Source organism: Pseudophryne corroboree, chromosome 11 (assembly GCF_028390025.1).
Source record: "Pseudophryne corroboree isolate aPseCor3 chromosome 11, aPseCor3.hap2, whole genome shotgun sequence".
In the NCBI taxonomy this organism is placed as follows: domain Eukaryota; kingdom Metazoa; phylum Chordata; class Amphibia; order Anura; family Myobatrachidae; genus Pseudophryne; species Pseudophryne corroboree.
The window spans coordinates 44,110,679-44,136,731 of NC_086454.1; the positions used below are offsets into that span (position 1 = coordinate 44,110,679).

The following is a 26,053-nucleotide window of genomic DNA, read 5'->3' on the forward strand; positions in this document are numbered from 1 at the left end:
ATGGACCGCTACTTGAGATCTTTGCCCATGGTCCTGCGCAAGTGGGTGAGCCATGGAAACCCGGGTACTGCTGACCAATTAGTGGACATGGTAGAGAGGTATTTGGCAGCAGAGGAACTACTGATGACCACCCAGCAACCCATAGATCCTCGACAGCGCCCTTCAGTAAAGACTGGTAAGACTGTTCCGTGGGAAAACGTTGCTGGGCGGTTAAGAGAACGCAAGGCTGGAGAGACTGTAAACACTGGCCCTGGAAACAGGCCAATGGGGCTAGAACGGTCTATGCTGCCCAAATGGGTTGATAATCGTGTGGTTAAATGTTTTAGGTGTGGTATGCCAGGTCATGTTATTGCCAATTGCCCAGTCACGCAAGAACCCATGCAATGTGATGCTGCCTTTGAATGTCGCAGAATGTCTTTCTTTGCTAGGTTAGCCTGTACTGTGGTACCTTCACCTGAGCTGGAAAAACAAATGTGTGATGTGTTCTTAGAAGGTAACCGGGTAGAGGCCTTGCTAGATTCAGGAAGTTTAGTTACCCTCGTGAAAGCTGGGTTAGTGAACCCCTTAAAGGTCCAGCAAATACCTATTGGGGTAACTTGCATACATGGGGATACCCAATATTATGCCACTGCTGAGGTGAATATAGAAACTTGTTGTGGGTCAGCAATGGTTAAAGTGGGACTGGTCCCTACCTTGGTGCATGAGGCCATAATAGGGAGGGATTTTCCTCATTTTTGGAAACTGTGGGAATCACGGTTATCAACAGATGTGAGAAGTAAAAAGCCAGTTGATAATACCGGTGATTTTATGGATGTACGTGGGTCTTCGGAACTTTCTGGCCCTTTGCCTTTTGCTAGTTTGGCTGGGGAAGTGACAGATGGGGAGTCCAGTGAGGACCCTCTTGCCGGGAACAGAGACATAGTAGTTAGAACTGAAAGCGTGCCTGACCTGGAGGTAAAGAAGGATCTGTTTGCGTCTGAACAGTTAAAGGATCCTACCTTAATAAAGGCTAGAGAGAATGTTAAGATTGTTAATGGGGAACCTGTGGTACCAGGTGACAGGGTTACGTATCCCCACATGGCCATCTGTAATGAGCTCTTGTACCACATTGTCAAAAGGGGTGAGGATGTGGTGGAACAGCTGGTAGTTCCCCAGCCTTATCGGAGAACGGTACTAGATTTAGCTCATAGTCACGTTACCGCAGGACATTTAGGGGCAGAAAAAACCACTGAAAGAGTTTTACAAAGGTTCTTTTGGCCAGGGGTTTATAAAGAAGTGTCTGAATATTGTTCTTCCTGTCCTGAATGCCAGTATCATGCCCCTAGACCCCATTTCAGGAGCCCACTAGTTCCCATGCCTATTATAGAGGTCCCGTTTGACAGAATAGCCATGGATCTCGTGGGGCCCTTGTTAAAGTCTGCTCGGGGCCATCAGTATATCCTGGTAATTATGGACTATGCCACTCGATATCCTGAGGCTGTCCCTTTACGCACTATCACAACCAAGGCGATAGCTAGGGAGCTGGTGCAGGTATTTAGTAGAGTGGGAATACCAAAAGAAATTTTGACTGACCAAGGTACTCCATTTATGTCAAGGATCATGAAAGAATTGTGCAAGTTATTTAAGGTCACTCACCTCAGGACGTCCATTTACCATCCCCAAACTGACGGGTTGGTGGAAAGGTTTAATAAAACATTAAAAAGTATGTTAAAAAAGGTTGTTGAGAGAGATGGGAAAAACTGGGATTGTTTGTTGCCCTACTTGTTAATGGCCATCAGAGAAGTTCCTCAGTCCTCTACGGGGTTTTCTCCATTTGATTTGTTGTATGGTAGACACCCCAGAGGGCTGTTGGATGTTGCCAAAGAGACGTGGGAAGGACAGCCCACTCCTTATAGAAGCGTTATTGAGCATGTAACACAAATGCAGGATAGGATTGCAGCCGTGGTACCTGTTGTCAGAGAGCACATGGAACAGGCCCAAAGTGCTCAACAGAGGGTCTATAACCGGAGTGCCAAGATACGGGAATTTGCTCCTGGAGATAGAGTTCTTGTTTTGGTACCCACTGTGGAAAGCAAATTCCTAGCTAAATGGCAGGGTCCATTTGAGATTAGGGAAAAAGTGAATGAGGTTAATTACAAAGTATACCAGCCGGGAAAGAGAAAACCCGAACAGATCTACCATGTTAACTTAATCAAACCCTGGAAAGATAGGTTGTCTCTGTCAGCGGAGCCTTGCCCTTCGGTGTCTTCACCCCGGTTGCTTCCCGCAGTGAAGGTGTCAGAGACATTATCAGCTGATCAGAACAATCAGGTTAAAGAATTTCTCATCCAAAATAGGGAGGTATTTTCAGAGCTGCCTGGCCGAACGACCATAATAAAACATGACATTGTCACAGAACCAGGGGTCAGGGTTCATTTAAAGCCATATAGGATTCCTGAAGCTCAGCGAGAAGCTATTTCTAAGGAAGTTAAAACCATGTTAGAACTTGGAGTCATAGAGGAGTCTAACAGTGAGTGGTCCAGTCCCATAGTGCTCATCCCGAAGCCCGACGGTAGCATACGCTTCTGTAATGACTTTCGTAAGTTAAATGAGGTGTCCAAGTTTGACGCATACCCCATGCCCCGTGTGGATGAGCTTGTAGAAAGGCTGGGAACAGCCAGGTTTCTCACCACATTGGACCTGACCAAAGGTTACTGGCAAATACCTTTATCTGATAGCGCCAAAGAAAAAACAGCCTTTTCGGTTCCGGAGGGGCTGTACCAGTATAAGATGTTACCCTTTGGGTTGCATGGGGCTCCAGTAACCTATCAACGTGCGATGGATAAAATTTTGAGGCCCCATAGATAATATGCAGCTGCCTATTTGGATGATGTGGTAATTCACAGTACAGACTGGGGGTCACATTTGGTTAAAGTACAAGCAGTACTGGACTCAATCAGAGAGGCAGGGTTAACTGCTAACCCAAAGAAGTGCTGCCTCGCAATGGAGGAGGTCAAATACTTGGGCTTCACCATAGGCAGAGGTCTGATTAGGCCCCAATTGAATAAAGTTGATGCTATTCAAAACTGGCCTCGTCCAGTGAATAAAAAACAGGTAAGGGCTTTTTTGGGAATTACTGGGTACTATAGACGGTTTATTCCTAATTTTGCGACAACAGCGGTGCCGTTGTCAGACCTTACCAAAGGGAAGCAGTCAAATGTGGTGAAATGGAACCCTGATGCAGAAAAGGCGTTCCAAGCGTTAAAAGTGGCTTTGTGTTCACAACCGGTGTTGATAACACCAGATTTTTCAAAAGAATTTGTGGTACAGACAGATGCCTCAGAGGTTGGGATAGGTGCTGTGCTGTCCCAAACCAGAGATGGGGACGAACACCCTATCATTTATTTGAGTAGGAAACTCAATGAGCATGAAAAAAGGTATGCCATTGTGGAAAAGGAGGCTTTGGCCATTAAGTGGGCACTAGATACCTTGAGATATTACCTCTTGGGTAGACAATTCAGACTAGTGACAGACCATGCCCCTTTAAAATGGATGTATGTAAATAGAGGCAAGAATGCTCGTGTAACTAGATGGTTTCTAGCGTTGCAGGACTTTAAGTTTACTGTCGAACATAGACCGGGAACACAATTGGCCAACGCAGATGCATTGTCTCGCATCTTCTGTTTGGGGGCTACAAGTGTTCCGGCCCCTAGGTCGAAACAGGGGAGGGGGATATGTGACAAGAACACTGGGATAGTGTTTGAGGGCAGGTATATTTGTCCCAGGTTCTTGTCTTACATGTTTTAGAAAATGTTAACTTCTAGGAAAAATGCTTTTTGTTTTGTCTGAACCTTTTCAGTTTGCTGTAAAAGCTGGGTAAAGGCTCTGAGAGAGAGATAAGGCGAGTTCTAGACATTGGGCCCAGTTCGGGTCTTTGGCCTCACAGAGGGCTAATCAGGGTTTCAGCTGTGTAAGAGTGATATAGTGCTTCTAACCTGATTAGTATGGGCAGACTGCCTGGGAAGGCTGCAGGATCTGTGTGTGAGAGACACGCTTTCTGATGCAAGTAAGCTATACAGTATGTACTGAAGAACTCTGTGTTTTGTTTAGTGACAGTTAGGAACATCTTATGTTTAGTTAGTGCCGGACAGGCAAGGTATTTTTATTTTGGGGTTTGTTTTATTTTCTGTTTCAATAAAACTGGCCGGGGTCAGTTGTACCAGAAACTGGACTTGTGTTGTTCCTCAGCTGCTGCGTGCTGCCATATTCCCCAGGAAAAGGCACCTTGCACCCCTACAGTGTTACAATATATATTTACACACATATATACATACATACATACATACATACATACATACACACACACACACACTATAGTTCTGATATAATAATGCTCCCTATTGTTGCCCATGAGTAGTCTGGGTGTGAGACACATAAACCTGTAAGTGAGCTGTGTAATAAAACACTATGGGGCAGATGTATTAAGCCTGGTGAAGTGATAAAGTGGAAGGTGATAACGCACCAGCCAATCAGCTCCTAACTTACATGTTACAGGCTGGGTTTGAAAAATGACAGTTAGGAGCTGACTGGCTGGTGCGTTATCACCTTCCACTTTATCACTTCACCTGGCTTAATACATCTGCCCCACAATTCCCGATGACACGTCTAAACTGCTCCTTCCTCAAGATGGGACCTGTGTTCTCGGAGACCTCCCTCAGGGCCACATACAGTAACATAGTTATGTGTTAGGGGTCTGAGGTTCCCACACCTGCCATTATGCCGCAGAAGCAAGCGCCCAGCGCAAATACGAATAAATGCTGATCCTCAGTATGATATTAATAGCAGTCTGTGAATTAGTGGCGCCTGCACCAGACAAAAGGCAGACTTAAAGCACTAGGGGGGATTAAAGTTCTGGGGTTTCGTAGAAGGCATGTAAGGAATTATCCGCACACATGGAACATTCTATGCAATAAAAGCCTGGAGAATATCAGATCATTCTGCTACATTCCAGCTACCTGATTAATCCCGGTTGATAGTGTGGAGAATCGGAGACTGTAAGAAACAGTGGGCCGATGCACTGATCCAATTATTATTAATTGCATAGAATACATCTAAAGCTGGTTTAATGAGGTTAACAGATTACAGGATTCTATGAGCTATGTTCTGTGAACATTTAGGCATTTAAATTATTAGAGGAACATAACGTGACTGGTAACCCTGTAGAACCTCTCAAATGATGGTCTGAGATGCAAACAAAAACACATAGGTCCTTGAAATTATCATAACATTTGTGTGTTTCACATGACAGATAAAAAAAAAAAAAATTTTTTGGGGGGCGCAGAAAAAAGGGGCTAATTGAATAGCTCAAAAAAAAAATAAGGGGGGTGGGGATGGGGGACCGGGGACGCGAAAAATGGGATATTGGGGGTAATCGAATCCCTCCCTAAGTGATTATTTGCTATTATTGTGGGCCTCCGAAAAATATAAGTCTAATAAAATATCAAAGTACAGTAGATTAAATGACGTGTTCTCCAAATCAGCAGGTTCCACACTTTATTTTACATTACTAGATTCTTGAAATATATGCCACAACCATATTTTATTTGAATGATTTGGTGGGTTTTTTTTTTTTTGGTTTACAATCATATGAATCGATTCAATAGTAGAGAGAGTTGGGTCCTGCAGGTGTAAAATTATGTGGGACAGGTACGTAGAGGTGTATATGATGTGGGTCAGGTATGTAGAGGGGGAAATGATGTGGGACAGGTATGTAGTGGTGTATATGATGTGGGACAGATATGTAGAGGTGGAAATGATGTGGGATGGGTATAGTGAGGTGTATCTGATGTGGGACAGGTATGTGGAGGTGTAAATGATGTGGGGCAGGTATGTGGAGGTGTAATGATGTGGGACAGGTATGTGGAGGTGTAAATGATGTGGGACAGGTATGTAGAGGTGTAAATGATGGGGGACATGTATGTAGAGGTGTAAATGATGTGGGACAGGTATGTGGAGGTGTAAATGATGTGGGACAGGTATGTGGAGGTTTAAATGATGTGGGGCAGGTATGTGGAGGTGTAATGATGTGGGACAGGTATGTAGAGGGGGAAATGATGTGGGACAGGTATGTGGAGGTTTAAATGATGTGGGGCAGGTATGTGGAGGTGTAATGATGTGGGACAGGTATGTAGAGGGGGAAATGATGTGGGACAGGTATGTAGAGGTGTATATGATGTGGGACAGGTATGTAGAGGGGGAAATGATGTGGGACAGGTATGTAGAGGTGTATATGATGTGGGACAGGTATGTAGAGGTGGAAATGATATGGGACAGGTATGTAGAGGTGTAAATGATGTGAGACAGATATGTAGAGGTGTAAGTGATGTGGGACAGGTATGTAGAATTGTGAATGATGTGGGACAGGTATGTAGAGGTGTAAATGATGTGGGACAGGTACGTAGAGGTGTAAATGATGTGGGACAGGTATGTGGAGGTGTAAATGATGTGGGACAGGTATGTGGAGGTGTAAATGATGTGGGGCAGGCATGTGGAGGTGTAATGATGTGGGACAGGTATGTAGAGGGGGAAATGATGTGGGACAGGTATGTAGAGGTGTATATGATGTGGGCCAGGTATGTAGAGGGGGAAATGATGTGGGACAGGTATGTAGAGGTGTATATGATGTGGGACAGGTATGTAGAGGTGGAAATGATGTGGGACAGGTATGTAGAGGTGTAAATGATGTGAGACAGATATGTAGAGGTGTAAGTGATGTGGGACAGGTATGTAGAATTGTAAATGATGTGGGACAGGTATGTAGAATTGTGAATGATGTGGGACAGGTACGTAGAGGTGTAAATGATGTGGGACAGGTACATGGAGGTGTAAATGATGTGGGACAGGTATGTAGAGGTGTATATGATGTGGGACAGATATGTAGAGGTGTAAATGATGTGGGACAGGTATGTAGAGGTGTAAGTGATGTAGGACAGGTACGTGGAGGCGTAAATGATGTGGGACAGGTATGTGGAGGTGTAAATGTGGGACAGGTATGTAGAAGTGTAAATGATGTGGGACAGGTACGTAGAGGTGTAAATGATGTGGGACAGGTACATAGAGGTGTAAATGATGTGGGACAGGTATGTAGAGGTGTAAATGATGTGGGACAGGTACATGGAGGTGTAAATGATGTGGGACAGGTATGTAGAGGTGTAAGTGATGTGGGACAGGTATGTAGTGGTGTAAATGATGTGGGATAGGTAAGTAGAAGTGTAAGTGATGTGGGACAGGTATGTAGAGGTGTATATGATGTGGGACAGATATGTAGAGGTGTAAATGATGTGGGACAGGTATGTAGAGGTGTAAGTGATGTAGGACAGGTACGTGGAGGCGTAAATGATGTGGGACAGGTATGTGGAGGTGTAAATGTGGGACAGGTATGTAGAAGTGTAAATGATGTGGGACAGGTACGTAGAGGTGTAAATGATGTGGGACAGGTACATAGAGGTGTAAATGATGTGGGACAGGTATGTAGAGGTGTAAATGATGTGGGACAGGTATGTGGAGGTGCAAATGATGTGGGACAGGTACGTAGAGGTGTAAATGATGTGGGACAGGTATGTAGAGGTGTAAATGATGGGGGACAGGTATGTAGAGGTGTAAGTGATGTGGGACAGGTATGTGGAAGTGGAAATGGTTTGAACAAGTATGGTGATGTATTAAAAACAATATTTTGATCTTTGAAATGGGAGTTTTTTTTCATAAGATGTTTACAAATGTGTATAAAAACACTGAAAAATCAGATTAACCACATTTAATGTACCCCAAAATAATGTAAGGACTAGTTTGCTGAAAAACACTTGCTGGCTGTAAAAACATTTTTCCACCATTAATAAAAATGTACACATTAACCATTTGTCACCTTCTAGTATACTAATGGCCACTACCAGCCTTCTACAGTACACTGTTCCGCTATTTCTGCGGCCCCTCTTTGGGGCGCTAAAGGCGATTTCCCAACTTTTACATGAATTTCTTCGAGGTTGCCCTCTGTACAGAAATCATGCAACATCGTCACGACTCCCGAAAATCTCCTTTTAGAATTGAATTTTAAACTTAAGTATTAATAGAATATAGATCTAAACCAACTACGGGGCTTTAATGAAATGCATGAATAAGTCCCGAATCAGTCTGTGAAGGTTTTTAGAGTCCTCTCGCACTATGCGAGGTAGCGAGTTCATACGAGTCAGACATTTCAGTCTGCAAAATCTAAGAGAGATCTGGCATCGCAACCCCTTCCCAATTCCTCTATATACATATCTATCTACAGTATCTACCTACAAATGCATGTATAGAGTGAGGGACAGTGATATATATTATTATACACTATGTAGATTTAGAATAAGGTTATAAGGCTGGTAGGCTATATATGTACAACATATACAGGAAAAAAGGATATATATGTACAACCAGATCCGGATTAACGGCGGGGCGGTCGTCCCGGGGGCCCCCACACACGGGCCCTCAGGCTAAAAAACTTCATTTTTGCGCATGTGTATGGGCCGCAGTGCGCACGCGCGAAGTACTTTCACACAAAACTATGCAGATTTACACAAGGTCTAGCGGCGCTTTTCAGTCGCACTGCTGATTGGTGAGTGATTGACAGGAAAGGGGCGTTTCTGGGAGGTAACTGGCCGTTTTCCGGGAGTGTGCTAAAAAACGCAGGCGTGTCAGGTAAAAACGCAGGCGTGCCTAGGCAAACGGGGGAGTGGCTGGCCGAACGCAGGGCGTGTTTGTGACGTCAAAACAGGAACCAAACTGTCTGCAGTGATCGCAAGATAGGAGTAGGTCTGGAGCTACTCAGAAACTGCTCGAAAATATTTACGAGTAGTTCGGCTATCCTTTTGGTCGCACTTCTGCTAAGCTAAGATACCACTCCCAGAGGAGCAGCTAGCGAGCGATCAACTCGGAATGAGGGCCACTGTCCTCACAACTGCAGAAAAAACATTGGAGTAGGAGTACAGCATTTACCTGTCTCCTCTCCGTCCTCCTCGGCAGCTGAGACGTTCCATTACAGCTGCGGCCGCCAAGGAGCTTCACTCACTGCAGTGTGAAGTCTCGCGAGATTTGACATTATCTCACGAGACTGCTATGAGTGAAGCTCCTCGGCGGCCGCAGCTGTAATGGAACGTCTCAGCTGCCGAGGAGAACGAAGAAGAGACAGGTAAATTCTGTACTCCTACTTCGATGTTTTTTTTTGCAGTTGTGAGGACAGTGTGTGGGGGGCCCCACAAATTTGTTGCCCAGGGGCCCCCACATACCTTAATCCGGCCCTGTGTACAACATATACAGAAAAACCATCAGCACGCACACACTTACCTCCGTCTCAGCAACATACTGGTCCGCGTACTGCCACTTTAGGGGTTCCTCTGCCGAGCTGGGAACAGAGGAGATGTTACCCTAGGTAACCTCACACACATTACACAGACTGCAGCCAACACCCAATATAACTCAGGTGTGCAAATAATAGCGATTACTTCAATCTTTACAATAAAAAAAATAAAATTTCAAAGTGAACATTGTTATAATGATGATGGCACCTGTATCAAAAAATGTTTATGTTGTGTCTTCTACATATACTATGCCTCTAAATAGAATTCCCTTACTTGTTAATTCATGGATGATTCGTCATATACACACAGGAGTAAGTGATGTGCTGCCCTGGTCGCTCACATACAGCTGTGTGAGTCCCTGACAGTGCATCATCTATGTGGGCAGTACAGATGGTGTAATGGTTAGCATTACTGCCTCACAGCACTGAGGTTGTGGGTTCAGTTCCCACCATGGCCCTAACTGTGTGGAGTTTGTATGTTCTCCCCGTACTTGCGTGGGTTTCCTCCGGGTACTCCGTTTTCCTCCCACAATCCAAAAATATACTGGTAGGTTAGGTGGCTCCTAACAAAATGTAACCCTAGTGTGTGCATGTGGTAGGGAATATAGGGCCTAATTCAGAGATGATCGCAGCAGCAAATTTGTTAGCAGTTGGGCAAATCCATGTGCACTGCAGGGGGGGGCAGATATAACATGTGCAGAGAGAGTTAGATTTGGGTGGGGTGTGTTCAAACTGAAATCTAAATTGCGTTTAAAAATAAAGCAGCCAGTATTCACCCTGCACAGAAACAAAATAACCCACCCAAATCTAACTCTCTTTGCACATGTTAGATCTGCTCCACCTGCAATGCACATGGGGGGTCATTCCGAACCATTCGCACGCAGCGGTTCGTCGCTGCGGTGGGAACGGGTCAGAACTGCGCATGCGCGGCACCCGCAATGCGCACGTCGTTGCCAACGACCAGAAGAGAGAAGAAAGTGATCGCTAGCGCGATCGCAAGAAGATCGACAGCGGGGAGGCATTCCGGGGCGGATAGTCACCGTTTTCCGGGCGTGGAGATCCGAATGCAGGTGTGTCCAGGCGTTTGGAGGGCGGTTGTCTGACGTCAATTCCGGGACCTTTCTTCACTGGATCCGTCGCACAGGGTAAGTAACTCTTACCCTGGTCTTGTTCTGCACAAAACTTTTTGGGCATAGCAGGGCTGCACAAGCGATCGCAGCCCTGCTATGCTAAAATACACTCCCCCATAGGCGGCGTCTAGTTGATCACACGAGCAGCAAAAAGTTGCTACGTGCGATCAACTCGGAATGACCCCCATAGAGTGTAAGCTCCACTGGGGCAGGTACTGGTGTGAATGGCCAGATATTCTCTGTAAAGCGCTGCGGAATATGTGTGCGCTATATAAATAACTGGTAATAATAAATACATTTCATTAAGGTTGTGGGGGGTTTTCTTCTTTTAAGTTTTACTGCTGTTAGAGAGTGTGGTAAGGGGGTAGTGTAAAGTATATAACAGTATAAAGAGGAGGGTGAGGGAAGGGTAGTGTACACACTACTGTATATAAAGGGGGTAAGCACATAGGGGTATATTTGCTAAGCCTTGGAGAGATATAAAGCACCAGCCAATCAGCTCCTGTAATGTTTTAAACACAGCCTGTAACATGACAGTTGGGGGAGATGATTGGCTGGTACTTTATCTCTCACCAAAGCTTAGTGAACAGACCCCAGAGTGTACAGTATATAGAGAAGGGTAAGGTGATAGTGTACAGCATACAGAGAGGAGTAAGGGGTTGGAGTACATTGTACAGTACGATCAATGGACATTTTGATTGGATCAGCGACTACTTTTTCATTGCAGGTATAAAATGGGCGTCACCTTTTCGCAGGAATCATCCCGACATCTGTAGAAAGAAGAGACAAGCGTCAGTCTCACAGAAAGCGCACAGAACCAGCGTTGTAGCTGTGCCAGACAACTTACGCCTGACTTTAATGGACACGATCTTCTTTGTGCGAATGAGATTGATGACTTCCTCGTGAGTGCACGAACTGATGGAGTATCCGTTTATCCGAACCACCTCGTCTCCAATCTAAACAGGAAAAGCTAATAATAGCAATCACATCATCCGATAACATATAACTGGAGGGAGCATGCGTAGAAGAGACATTTATCTGCTGCAAATGAAGTCTAGTTTCTATAAGAGCTCCATAGGTATATTCCTAAACACCATTAACGTCTCATGACCGTTAACCTTAATTTTATCAAAGAAGTAGGTACTTAACATAACCAACCTGATATCATTACCCTTTTGACCATAATGTTTAACTTATCACTAAAATAAACGACACAGACGCAAATAATTGACACTGACGCATAAACGGCTTGGCTTAAAGGTCACAGCTATTTATTCCAAATGTGATTGACCTTCTAGGTAAAAGGTGGCCAAGAGACGCTGCAATCTCAGTTCTAGCCTTGACTATTTGATCGGGCCCTAAGGGACGACTGTCAAGACCCCCCTGCAATGAGGCACTAGCACCGCGAGGACTCACCACACCTCCTGACCAAGACTGAAACGCCTACCGCACAAAGGGCGTCCAGGTCCCCCGCACTGAGTAGGACAAACTGGACAAGTAATCAGAGGGTAGGTGCCCCACGATGACATCTTGCACCACAGTAGGCCACTGAGACTGCAGCGCTCTCCCGCCAAGCTGCGCCTCACCTGAATGAAAGGAAGAATTACAAGCCGTGACAAACAAAGTGTTGGGCGGGCGGGATCCAAAGTGAAGCAAAAAAGAGACTGTCCACCTGACCAGCCTCTGCTTACATACCCCAATAGGACCAACCCTTTCCTATCTCCCTATAGGCCACCCTTACTAGAGTAGCAGACGTTCCAACCACTACATGCAGCCGGCAACCAGGCTGTCACATTAACCAATAGGAAAACACCTAGGATTCTTATACTTCCTCATTTCTATTCATAAATTCGTCAGCTTTTATAAGAAAGATCTGTACAGCTTATATAACAGGATACTCTCCACCCCGGGTTCCTAATCATCACCTCCTCACACTTCCATAATGGAATCACATCCTATAGTCTGTTCTATATGGTCTCCGCTCTGATATATGGGATCCCGTCAGCCCTATATATCCATATCATCACTACCTCACACTTCCATAATGGAATCATATCCTACAGTCCGGTCTGTATGGTCTCTACCCTGATATACAAGACAGTGCCGGCCCTATATCTCCATAGTATCATCACTATGTTACAATTCCATATTGGAATCTCATCCTATAGTCCGCTCTATGGAGCTCATTCAGAGATAAATGTAGATCGCTGCATACGCAACCAGATCTCCGTCCATCTCTTCACATGCTGGGGGCTGCCCAGCACAGGGTAAGGCCACCCAGCATAGCATGTGTGATGCCGCCTCCCGATGCTTCTGCAATTAGATTGCAGATGCATCGGAACCAAGGTTGACCCCCGATAGCGCTGTCAGGCGGTCGCCCGCCATTTTTTTAATCGGAGCGCAGATGCCCCGATAACGGTCCCCGCCCACCCTGTCCCCTCCCAACGCTGTATCGCTGCCCCACGAACACCCGCCGCTTTCAATCGCATTGCGGTCGCATCCATCAAGGATGCAACCGCAACGTGTGTGCACGTGCAGCGGCCAATGAGCATGCGCAGTTTGCCTCCATCGGCAGACTGCGCCGTAGGCCACATCATCGGCCAACTTAGAAGCAGCCCCTATATGGTCCCCACTCTGATATATGTACAGCCTTACTGTATACCTCCATATCCTCACACTTCCACAGCGGAATCACGTCATACGATCCGGTCTATATGTTCTCTGCACTGATTTGCGGAAACCTGTCAGCCCTATATGGCTATAAACACCAGTCTGCAACCTACAAACTTTGTTCCCCATCTGTAGCCTGGACTCTAAAGTATAAATAACAAATTAAATCTCCACCGTCGGCTTTCATGCACCTCTCCTATACATTACTGATAGGTTGTTCCTACTCTGTATACATCAGCCATCCATATCATCTCCTCCCAAGTCTCCATAATAATCTTCTTCATCTTTAAGCTTCAAAATACAGAAAGTCTATATCTCATATAAACAGTATATAGGCACACTATGCCCATATGTCACCCACGTGTGGGATTATTATATAATGCACCTCTTGCGGTAACATTCTGTATATAACAAATCCTGCATAGATAAAAGAGTATGGATGGGTTTTGTGCAAGAGACAATGACAGATAAACATAAAGTGGTCCCCAGACACCAGGGGTAAAACACTCCTCTCCCCGCAGAACAAGCAGCAGACGAAGTGCACAGAAAACTGACACTGAACTGTCTGCGGAGACACAAAGAGCCAAAATAGTTCCATAAAACGAGGAGGACTGGAGATTTATCAGCAGAGTTATAATAAGAACTGATAGCATCTCACTTTTATTTGTCACGGTGGGACAGATGGGAAGGGGCTGCAAGGTCTTTATCCAGAGTGGGTGCTGGATTACGCTCCTGTGATTAGCAGAAGAACAGTTCACAAGTGAATTCAGAGACTTCGCTCTCCATACACAAAGACGGAGAGCCCCGACACGTTAATTACCAGGAGAATTGGAAAAAATCCGACAATACAATAAGAAATTATTATATTACATTTTCCTGTCTTTTCATGTATAAGAGTAAAGCTCGGGGTGGAATTTCAGCCTGAGAACTTTGGAGATGAATGATCTGCCTTCTCCTTGTGGGGCAACTAGATGCACTTACCGTAGAAGCACTATCAGATGACTGGTAAGTACTGGTAACTTACTCTGAGTCTGGGAAAACGGTTCTGGGTGCTCCCCGGATAGGATTGCCCCAATATCACTACTAATACAAAATAATGGCCACTTGGTGGACAGCGATAATTGGACGTCCAAAACGGAGAATCGGGAAGGAAATAATATTTACAGAACAAACAAAAAAATACTGAGAGAAATGAACCTTGTCAGCTGACAGAGGGGTATATATGTAACAGCCTGCCCAATATTTTAAAGGGTCAGTTATTAATAAGTCAAAACCTACCTAGTTTTGAGTTTTAAATGATGGTCATTGCCTTTTAAAACATTGTGGTCAGACTCGCCAGGAACTTGCTGACGCATCGTGCAGTCTGTTACATATACCCCAGAATGTTTTATACAGCCTGCAAACTGCTGAAGGTTCCATTTCATCACAGAGCTGGAATAAGAGAGTCAGAGGGAAGACTGAATTGAGAGCTCTAGTGTCAAGGATTCACAGGCTTCCAACCACTTTGCTGCACATTGTTTGCTTGGTCTATGAACTCAGGTCAATCAATGGATCTCGTCAATCTTCGATACAAACCGATCAGCAGCTTATAGAATCAGCGCTGTTTAAAACTGGAGTTGTCTGTATACCCCACCCCACCACCACCATCAGTGGTGGGCTAAGGACCCCAGGATCCTGAACACTTTGCATGTACAAAACTGCAATTGATTGATAAACTGAATTACACTCCACTGTAATAAGTTAATTGTGTTTGGAAAAAAAAAAAAAATTATATATATATATATATATATATATATATATATTTTTTATTTTTTTTTATTATTTATTTATTTATTTTTATTAATAAAAATTGTAAACTTTTAGTGGACCTACATTGTAAGCAAGTCCTGGAGCTTCAGGTCTAATAGACACTTTGCTGATTTAGTCCTGCTGTGCTGGAAGAATGGGGTACACACAGGTGTGTGTGTTCGTGTCACTGCTGCACTATAAGCATTCTCCAGCAGGTGGCGCCCAGGCTATTCCCATGAAGCAGCATTATGAACTTGCGTTTCTGAAGACCACCCCTTACAGACACATGCTATGATTCAGTAGCTACAGCATACCTCCCAACATGTCCCTCTCCAAGAGGGACAGAATGCTCTGCTCCTGGACCTTTCTCTTAATTTATGATTGCCATCACCTGTGCTGAAACACCTTTCTTATCCATTAACCTGTTCAACACAGGTGCCGGCAATTATACAGTAAAGGTGCATACACACGGAGCGATATAACTGAGCGATTTTGACTATATAGTCAAAATCGCTCAGAAAGTTAGTGCAGATCGCTCCGTGTGTACACAGCCAGCGATAGCGATGCGCGTCCCCGCTAAGTCGCTATCGCTGGGAAAAATAGTCAGTGCCGGCAAGTCAATTTTGGCTATGTCGCTGGTAAAGTTAGGCAAAATCGCTAACACTTTAAGAGGCCAGCGATTTTTCCCAGCGATAGCGATGTGCAGGCGGCGGTGGTGCGGGCGGCGGCGGGTTGTGGCGGCGGTGCGGGCGGCGGCGGGTTGCGGTTGCGGTGTGGGCGACGGCGGGGTGCGGCGGCGGTGCGGGCGGCGGCGGGTTGCGGTGTGGGCGGTGTGGGCGGCGGCGGTGCGGGCGGCAGCGGGTTGCGGCAGCGGTGCGGGCGGGGGAAATTTACCTTTCTATTGCAGAGTTTGGCAGCGGAGCGGTACCAGTTTCAAAAATGGCGCCTCAGCGTCATTTTTGAAATTCAAGATGGCCGCCGCGAGCCAATCACGGCTCGCCGCGTCATCGCCCCGCCCCCTCCCGCTGACTTATATAAGTCAGCGCGAGGCAGCGGCTGTCAGTCCGACGGCGGAGGAGGAGCGGAGAAGAGCTCCTGAAGACGCCGTGGAAGTCCTGGATGGGCGGCGGCTATGCAAAAGAGCTTAGCAGCCGCCGCCCACCAGGTGAAGATGCTGGAAGTCCTGGGAAGGCGGCGGCCATGCAAAAGAGCTTAAAGGCCGCCGCCTCCCAGGTGAAGACGTCGTGGAAGTCCTGGATGGGCGGCGGCTATGCAAAAGAGCTTAGCAGCCGCCGCCCACCAGGTGAAGACGCCGGAGCAAGACCCCAGAAGCCCTGGGGAGGTGGCGCCCCCCCCAGGTGAAGACGCCGGAAGCCCTGGGAAGGCGGCGGCCATGCAAAAGAGCTTAAAGGCCGCCGCCCCCAGGTGAAGACCCAGTTTAATAAAAGATTTTTAAAAGAATGTGTTGTGTTTTTTTTTTAATATTTTCTTTACAGGTGGACTACAGGTGCCAGCGGGCCCTTTATGTCCGGGCATGCTGGCACTTGTGGTTCTCCAAGTGCCAACATGCTGGGGCAGGCTTGCTGGGACCTGTAGGCCTCCTGTAAAGAACAATATTACTATTGAAAGGCTATCAGCCTCCCATCCACCGGGCCACGGATGGGGGGGACAGCCTCGGGCTTCACCCCTGGCCCTTGGGTGGCTGGAGGGGGGGACCCCTTGATTTAAGGGATCCTCACTCCTCCAGTGTACCCCGGCCAGGGGTGACTAGTTGGGGGGGTAATGGCACGGCCGCAGGGACCAATATAAAAGTGTCCCCCGGCTGTGGCATTATCTCCCTGGCTAGTGGAGCCCGGTGCTGGTTTGGAAAATACGGGGGACCCCTATGTCTTTTGTCCCCCGTATTTTTTAAACCAGGACCGGACGCAGAGCCCGGTGCTGGTTGTCTAAATATGGGGGAACCCTACTCATTTTTTCCTCTGTATTTTAACAACCAGGACTGGCTCAAAGAGCCCGAGGCTGGTTTTACATAGGAGGGGGGACCCCACGCAAATTTTTTTTTTAACTTTCAGCTATTTAAATACCAGCCACCCTGTAAATTCATCCTATATATGACACTCATCCCCTTATTTAAATGAGATAGTCAAAATCTCCCATAGCCAAAATCTCTTGCATAGTTAGACAAAATCTCTGGTAAAGTTAGTCAAAATCTCCTACTGCCAGTTCAAGGGAAAAGTTAGTCAAAATCTCTCATAGCCAAAATCTCTCCGTGTGTATGCACCTTAAGAGGTAAGTCCAGAAACAGAGCATTGTGTCCCTCCTGGAGAGGGTCATGTTGGGAGGTATGGCTACAGTAAGGTCCAGTTATTATTGTCAGCTGTTTATACAGTGTTAACATTTTATGCTGCGCTTTACAGACAACACTTATTCATACTAAGATAACAGTCATCCACTCTAAGTGGGCTAATCAGTTCCTTTGGCCTCCACCTACATGGTGTACACACTATTCAAATTTACCTGTCTTCCCCTGACCCCTCTCCTTCTTTGCTCTCCCCCTGTCCTATTTACTCCTCAGATGTCACAATGTTTCCTGAAACATTGTGACATCTGAGGAGTAAATACATGGGGGTATATTGCAATTACCGGCGAATCGCGGCAATTTTTCGCCCGTTTTTTAATTCGACACAATTCGACCGTCGAATTCCGGCAAGTGGGTGCCGGAATTCAACATATTCAATAAAAAACGGATTCGACAGTCCCGCTGTCAAAAAACGGCCGATTTGACGGATTTTGATCCGATTTTAAAAAAACGGGAAAAACCGGAAAAAAATTGCGTGGGGTCCCCCCTCCAAAGCATAACCAGCCTCGGGCTCTTCGAGCCGGTCCTGGTTCTAAAAATCCGGGGGAAAAACTGACAGGGGATCCCACGTATTTTTAAAACCAGCACCGGGCTCTGCGCCTGGTGCTGGTGCAAAAAATACAGGGGACAAAAAGAGTAGGGGTCCCCCGTATTTTTTACACCAGATAATGCCACAGCCGGGGGTCACTTTTATACAGCGCCCTGCGGCCGTGGCATTAAATATCCAACTAGTCACCCCTGGCCGGGGTACCCTGGGGGAGTGGGGACCCCTTCAATCAAGGGGTCCCCACCCAGCCACCCGAGGGCCAGGGGTGGAGCCCAAGGCTGTGTCCCCCCCCCCCCCCCCATCCAAGGGCTGCGGATGGGGGGCTGATAGCCTTGAGAAAATTGAAAGAATATTGTTTTTTCCAGTAGTACTACAAGTCCCAGCAACCATCCCCCGCAAGCTGGTACTTGGAGAACCACAAGTACCAGCTTGCGGGAGAAAAAAGGGCCCGCTGGTACCTGTAGTTCTACTGGGAAAAAAATACCCAAATAAAAACAGGACACGCACACCGTGAGAGTAAAACTTTATTTCACACATGTCGACACACACATACTTACCTATGTTCACACGCCGACCTCTGTCCACTTGTCCAAGTAGAATCCACGGTGTACCTGTGAATAAAATTATACTCACCTCAATCCAGTGTCCGGATCTTTTAAAATAATCCTCGTACTTGGCAAAACAACAAAACGAACACCCGGACCAAACGGACTGAAAGGGGTCCCATGTTTACACATGGGACCCCTTTCCCCGAATGCAGAGACCCCCCCCCGTGACTGCTGTCACAGAAAGGTCTCTTAAGCCAATCAGGAAGCGCTACGTCGTGGCACTCTCCTGATTGGCTGTATGCGCGTCTGCTGGCAGACAGCGCATCGCACAGCTCCCTCCATTAGTTTCAATGGTGGGAACTTTGCGGTCAGCAGTGGGGTTACCCGCGGTCGGTGACCTCACCGCTGACCGCAAAGTTCCCACCATTGAATATAATGGAGAGGCTTTGCGATGCGCTGTCTGACAGCTCAGACGCGCATAGCCAATCAGCAGAGTGCCAGGACGTTGCGCTCGCTGATTGGCTGAAGGGACCTTTCTGTGACAGCAGTCACGGGGGGGTCTCTGCATTCGGGGAAAGGGGTCCCATGTGTAAACATGGGACCCCTTTCAGTCCGTTTGGTCCGGGTGTTCGTTTTGTTGTTTTGCCAAGTACGAGGATTATTTTAAAAGATCCGGACACTGGATTGAGGCGAGTATAATTTTATTCACAGGTACACCGTGGATTCTACTTGGACAAGTGGACAGAGGTCGGCGTGTGAACATAGGTAAGTATGTGTGTGTCGACATGTGTGAAATAAAGTTTTACTCTCACGGTGTGCGTGTCCTGTTTTTATTTGGGTATTTTTTTTCCAGTAGAACTACAGGTACCAGCGGGCCCGTTTTTCTCCCGCATGCTGGGACTTGTAGTACTACTGGAAAAAGACAATATTCTTTCAATTTTCTCAAGGCTATCAGCCCCCCATCCGCAGCCCTTGGATGGGGGGGGGGGGGGACAGCCTCGGGCTTCACCCCTGGCCCTTGGGTGGTTGGGGGGGGGGCCCTTGATTGAAGGGGTCCCCACTCCCCCAGGGTACCCCGGCCAGGGGTGACTAGTTGGGTATTTAATGCCACGGCCGCAGGGCGCTGTATGTAAGTGACCCCCGGCTGTGGCATTATCTGTCCAGCTAGTGGAGCCCGATGCTGGTGTAAAAAATACGGGGGACCCCTACACTTTTTGTCCCCTGTATTTTTTGCACCAGCACCAGGCGCAGAGCCCGGAGCTGGTTTTAAAAATACGGGGGATCCCCTGTCCGTTTTCCCCCCAGATTTTTAGAACCAGGACCGGCTCGAAGAGCCCGAGGCTGGTTATGCTTAGGAGGGGGGACCCCACGCAATTTTTTTTCTGATTTTTAACATTCCATTTAAAAAAAAAAATAAGATTTTACTTACCGATAAATCTATTTCTCGTAGTCCGTAGTGGATGCTGGGACTCCGTAAGGACCATGGGGAATAGCGGCTCCGCAGGAGACAGGGCACAAGAATAAAAGCTTTAGGATCAGGTGGTGTGCACTGGCTCCTCCCCCTATGACCCTCCTCCAAGCCTCAGTTAGGATACTGTGCCCGGACGAGCGTACATAATAAGGAAGGATATTGAATCCCGGGTAAGACTCATACCAGCCACACCAATCACACCGTACAACTTGTGATCTGAACCCAGTTAACAGTATGATAAAACGAAAAGGAGCCTCTGAAAAGATGGCTCACAACAATAATAACCCGAATTTTTGTAACAATAACTATATACAAGTATTGCAGACAATCCGCACTTGGGATGGGCGCCCAGCATCCACTACGGACTACGAGAAATAGATTTATCGGTAAGTAAAATCTTATTTTCTCTGACGTCCTAGTGGATGCTGGGACTCCGTAAGGACCATGGGGATTATACCAAAGCTCCCAAACGGGCGGGAGAGTGCGGATGACTCTGCAGCACCGAATGAGAGAACTCCAGGTCCTCCTCAGCCAGGGTATCAAATTTGTAGAATTTTGCAAACGTGTTTGCCCCTGACCAAGTAGCTGCTCGGCAAAGTTGTAAAGCCGAGACCCCTCGGGCAGCCGCCCAAGAGGAGCCCACTTTCCTTGTGGAATGGGCTTTTACCGATTTTGGCTGTGGCAGGCCTGCCACAGAATGTGCAAGCTGAATTGTACTACAAATCCAACGAGCAATCGTCTGCTTAGAAGCAGGAGCACCCAGCTTGTTGGGTGCATACAGGATAAACAGCGAGTCAGATTTTCTGACTCCAGCCGTCCTGGAAACATATATTTTCAGGGCCCTGACAACGTCAAGCAACTTGGAGTCCTCCAAGTCCCTAGTAGCCGCAGGTACCACAATAGGTTGGTTCATGTGAAATGCAGAAACCACCTTTAGGTAGAAATTGAGGACGAGTCCTCAATTCTGCCCTGTCAGAATGAAAAATTAAGGAAGGACTTTTATATGATAAAGCCGCCAATTCTGACACACGCCTGGCTGAAGCCAGGGCTAACAGCATCGTCACCTTCCATGTGAGATATTTGAAGTCCACAGTGGTGAGTGGTTCAAACCAATGTGACTTTAGAAAACTCAACACAACATTGAGATCCCAAGGTGCCACTGGAGGCACAAAAGGAGGCTGTATATGCAGTACCCCTTTTACAAATGTCTGAACTTCAGGCATTGAAGCCAGTTCTTTCTGGAAGAAAATCGACAGGGCCGAAATTTGAACCTTAATGGACCCTAATTTTAGGCCCATAGATAGTCCTGTTTGCAGGAAATGGAGGAAACGACCCAGTTGGAATTCCTCTGTAGGGGCCTTCTTGGCCTCACACCACGCAACATATTTTCGCCAAATGCGGTGATAATGTTTTGCGGTTACGTCCTTCCTGGCCTTGACCAGGGTAGGGATGACTTCATCTGGAATGCCTTTTTCCCTCAGGATCCGGCGTTCAACCGCCATGCCGTCAAACGCAGCCGCGGTAAGTCTTGGAACAGACAAGGCCCCTGCTGGAGCAGGTCCTTTCTCAGAGGTAGAGGCCACGGTTCGTCCGTGAGCATCTCTTGAAGTTCCGGGTACCAAGTCCTTCTTGGCCCATCCGGAGCCACGAGTATAGTTCTTACTCCTCTCCTTCTTATGATTCTCAGTACCTTTGGTATGAGAGGCAGAGGAGGGAACACATACACTGACTGGTACACCCACGGCGTTACCAGGGCGTCCACCGCTATTGCCTGAGGGTCCCTTGACCTGGCGCAATATCTGTCTAGTTTTTTGTTTAGACGGGACGCCATCATGTCCACCTTTGGTTCTTCCCAACGGTTTACTATCAGGTGGAAGACTTCTGGGTGAAGTCCCCACTCTCCCGGGTGGAGGTCGTGTCTGCTGAGGAAGTCTGCTTCCCAGTTGTCCACTCCCGGAATGAACACTGCTGACAGTGCTATCACATGATTTTCCGCCCAGCGAAGAATCCTTACAGCTTCTGCCATTGCCCTCCTGCTTCTCGTGCCGCCCTGTCTGTTTACGTGGGCGACTGACGTGATGTTGTCCGATTGGATCAATACCGCCTGACCCTGAAGCAGGGGTTTCGCTTGACTTAGGGCATTGTAAATGGCCCTTAGTTCCAGAATGTTTATATGAAGAGATGCTTCCATGCTTGACCACAAGCCCTGGAAATTTCTTCCCTGTGTGACTGCTCCCCAGCCTCTCAGGCTTGCATCCGTGGTCACCAGGATCCAATCCTGAATGCCAAATCTGCGGCCCTCTAGTAGATGAGCACTCTGCAGCCACCACAGAAGAGACACCCTTGTCCTTGGCGACAGGGTTATCCGCTGATGCATCTGAAGATGCGATCCGGACCATTTGTCCAGTAGATCCCACTGAAAAGTTCTTGCATGGAATCTTCCGAATGGAATCGCTTCGTAAGAAGCCACCATTTTTCCCAGGACCCTCGTGCACTGATGCACTGACACCTGGCCTGGTTTTAGGAGGTTCCTGACTAGCTCGGATAACTCCCTGGCCTTCTCCTCCGGGAGAAACACCTTTTTCTGGACTGTGTCCAGAATCATTCCTAGGAACAGTAGACGTGTCGTAGGAATCAGCTGCGATTTTGGAATATTTAGGATCTACCCGTGCTGACGTAACACTACCTGAGATAGTGCTACTCCGACTTCTAACTGTTCCCTGGACCTTGCCCTTATCAGGAGATCGTCCAAGTAAGGGATAATTAAGATGCCTTTTCTTCGAAGAAGAATCATCATTTACCTTGGTAAAGACCCGAGGTGCCGTGGACAACCCAAACGGCAGCGTCTGAAACTGATAATGACAGTTTTGTACTACAAACCTGAGGTACCCTTGGTGAGACGGGTAGATTGGGACGTGGAGATAAGCATCCTTGATGTCCAGAGACACCATATAGTCCCCTTCTTCCAGGTTTGCTATCACCGCTCTGAGTGATTCCATCTTGAATTTGAACCTCTTTATGTAAGTGTTCAAGGATTTCAGATTTAAAATTGGTCTCCCCGAGCCGTCCGGCTTCGGTACCACAAACAGCGTGGAATAATACCCCTTTCCCTGTTGTAGGAGGGGTACCTTGATTATCACCTGCTGGGAATACAGCTTGTGAATGGCTTCCAAAACTGCCTCCCTGTCGGAGGGAGACTTTGGTAGAGCAGACTTCAGGAACCGGCGAGGGGGAAACGCCTCGAATTCCAGTTTGTACCCCTGCGATACTACCTGTAGAATCCAGGGGTCCACTTGCGAGTGAGCCCACTGCGCGTTGAAATTCTTGAGACGGGCCCCCACCATGTCTGAGTCTGCTTGTAAAGCCCCAGCGTCATGCTGAAGACTTGGCAGAAGCAGGGGAGGGCTTCTGCTCCTGGGAAGCGGCTGCATGGTGCAGTCTTTTTCCCCTTCCTCTGCCCCGGGGCAGGAAGGAATGGCCTTTAGCTCGCTTGTACTTATGGGAACGAAAGGACTGAGTTTGAAAAGACGGTGTCTTTTTCTGCTGATGTGAAGTGACCTGGGGTAAAAAGGTGGATTTTCCAGCCGTTGCCGTGGCCACCAGGTCCGATAGACCAGCCCCAAATAACTCCTCGCCTTTATACGGCAATACTTCCATATGTCGTTTGGAATCCGCATCGCCTGACCACTGTCGCGTCCATAACGCTCTTCTGGCAGAAATGGACATAGCACTTACTCTTGATGCCAGGGTGCAGATATCCCTCTGTGCATCACGCATATATAGTAATGCATCCTTCAAATGCTCTATAGTTAACAGTATATTGTCCCTATCCAGGGTATCAATATTTTCAGTCAGGGAATCCGACCACGCGACTCCAGCACTGCACATCCAGGCTGAAGCGATTGCTGGTCGCAGTATAACACCAGTATGTGTGTATATACTTTTAAGAATATTTTCCAGCCTTCTATCTGCTGGTTCCTTGAGGGTGGCCGTATCAGGAGACGGTAACGCTACTTGTTTAGATAAACGTGTGAGCGCCTTATCTACCCTAGGGGGTGTTTCCCAACGCGTCCTAACCTCTGACGGGAAAGGATATAGTGCCAATAATTTTTTAGAAATTAGCAGTTTTTTGTCGGGGGAAACCCACGCTTTATCACACACCTCATTTAATTCATCTGACTCAGGGAAAACTATTGGTAGTTTTTTCACACCCCACATAATACCCTTCTTTGTGGTACTTGTAGTGTCAGAAATGTTCAATGCCTCCTTCATTGCCGTGATCATGTAACGTGTGGCCCTACTGGACATTACGTTTGTCTCCTCACCGTCGACACTAGACTCAGTATCTGTGTCTGGGTCTGTGTCGACCCACTGAGGTAACGGGCGTTTTAGGGCCCCTGACGGTGTCTGAGACGCCTGGACAGGCACTAATTAATTTGCCGGCTGTCTCATGTCATCAACCGTTCTTTGCAAAGTGCTGACATTATCACTTAATTCTTTAAATACGATCATCCAGTCAGGTGTCGACACCCTAGGGGGTGACATCACTAACCCAGGCAATTGCTCCGCCTCCACATCATTTTCCTCCTCATACATGTCGACACACACGTACCGACACACAGCACACACACCGGGAATGCTCTGATAGAGGACAGGACCCCACAAGCCCTTTGGAGAGACAGAGGGAGAGTCTGCCAGCACACACCAAGCGCTATATATATATATACAGGGATAACCTTATATAAGTGTTATTCCCTTATAGCTGCTGTTTATATAATTTTTAGCTGCCAATAGTGCCCCCCCTTCTCTTTTTTACCCCGATTCTGTAGCAAGTCTGCAGGGGAGAGTCAGGGAGCCGTCCTTCCAGCGGAGCTGTGAGGGAAAATGGCGCTTGTGTGCTGAGGAGATAGGCTCCGCCCCTTCACGACGTCCTTATCTCCCGCTCTTTTCTGTAAAAATGGCAGGGGTTAAAATACATCCATATAGCCCAAGAGCTATATGTGATGTATTCTTTTGCCAACCTAAGGTATTATCTGTTATATTGCGTCTCAGGGCGCTCCCCCCCAGCGCCCTGCACCCTCAGTGACCGGAGTGTGAAGTGTGCTGAGAGCAATGGCGCACAGCTGCGGTGCTGTGCGCTACCTTAGTTTGAAGACAGGATCGTCTTCTGCCGCCGATTTCACCGGACCTCTTCGCTCTTCTGGCTCTGTAAGGGGGCCGGCGGCGCGGCTCCGGGACCCATCCAGGCTGAACCTGTGATCGTCCCTCTGGAGCTAATGTCCAGTAGCCTAAGAAACCCAATCCACTCTGCACGCAGGTGAGTCCGTTTCTTCTCCCTTTAGTCCCACAATGCAGTGAGCCTGTTGCCAGCAGGACTCACTGAAAATAAAAAACCTAAAATACACTTTTATTCTAAGCAGCTCAGGAGAGCCACCTAGCCTGCACCCTTCTCGTTCGGGCACAAAAATCTAACTGAGGCTTGGAGGAGGGTCATAGGGGGAGGAGCCAGTGCACACCACCTGATCCTAAAGCTTTTATTCTTGTGCCCTGTCTCCTGCGGAGCCGCTATTCCCCATGGTCCTTACGGAGTCCCAGCATCCACTAGGACGTCAGAGAAATAATAATAATAATAATAATAATAATAATAATAATATTTTTAAAAATGTATAAATAATACTTGTGCCTCCAAAATAGACAAACCAAGTACCTAATCCCTTCCAATATAGATATGCTATTACCAATATAAAAAACACAAAAAAAAAAACATGTTTTTAAAATTTTTTATTAGATTCCGCCAGCAAAGTGTGGCGGATTGAAAATGACGAATTTACTGTCTAAAAGCACTGTTGTCGAATTTACAAACTTCAATTGAATATACTTTTGTCGAATTGCCGCATTTGTACCATTGCAGAAATGTCGAATTTGACAAATGTCGAATTTCAAAAAGTCGAATTTGGAAAGTCCGTTTTTTTGTCGAAAAGTACTGAATTGCATTGTTAAATTTTTTTTTGGGGCGAAAATGTCCAGTTTTTCGACATTTTCGGGAATTCGACCGCAATTGCATATACCCCATGGTATTTGGCCTCCACCTACATGGTGTACACACTATTCAAATTTACCTGTCTTCCCCTGACCTCTCTCCTTCTTTGCTCTCCCCCTGTCCTATTTACTCC

At 47.0% G+C, this 26,053-nt stretch overlaps 1 protein-coding gene across 8 annotated transcripts in view; it reads right to left on the reverse strand.

Annotated features, from left to right (window-relative positions):
* USH1C (USH1 protein network component harmonin) overlaps window positions 1-26,053 on the reverse strand; it is a 193,797-nt gene that overhangs the window by 105,732 nt on the left and 62,012 nt on the right. For all 8 annotated transcript variants that reach the window (XM_063944096.1, XM_063944095.1, XM_063944097.1 and 5 more), the window contains exons 5-7: window positions 11,345-11,453; window positions 11,243-11,267; window positions 9,355-9,412 (exon numbers count right to left, since the gene is read on the reverse strand). In XM_063944096.1, coding sequence (XP_063800166.1) covers window positions 9,355-9,412; window positions 11,243-11,267; window positions 11,345-11,453 — 192 coding nt within the window. The remainder of the gene's footprint in view (window positions 1-9,354; window positions 9,413-11,242; window positions 11,268-11,344; window positions 11,454-26,053) is intronic.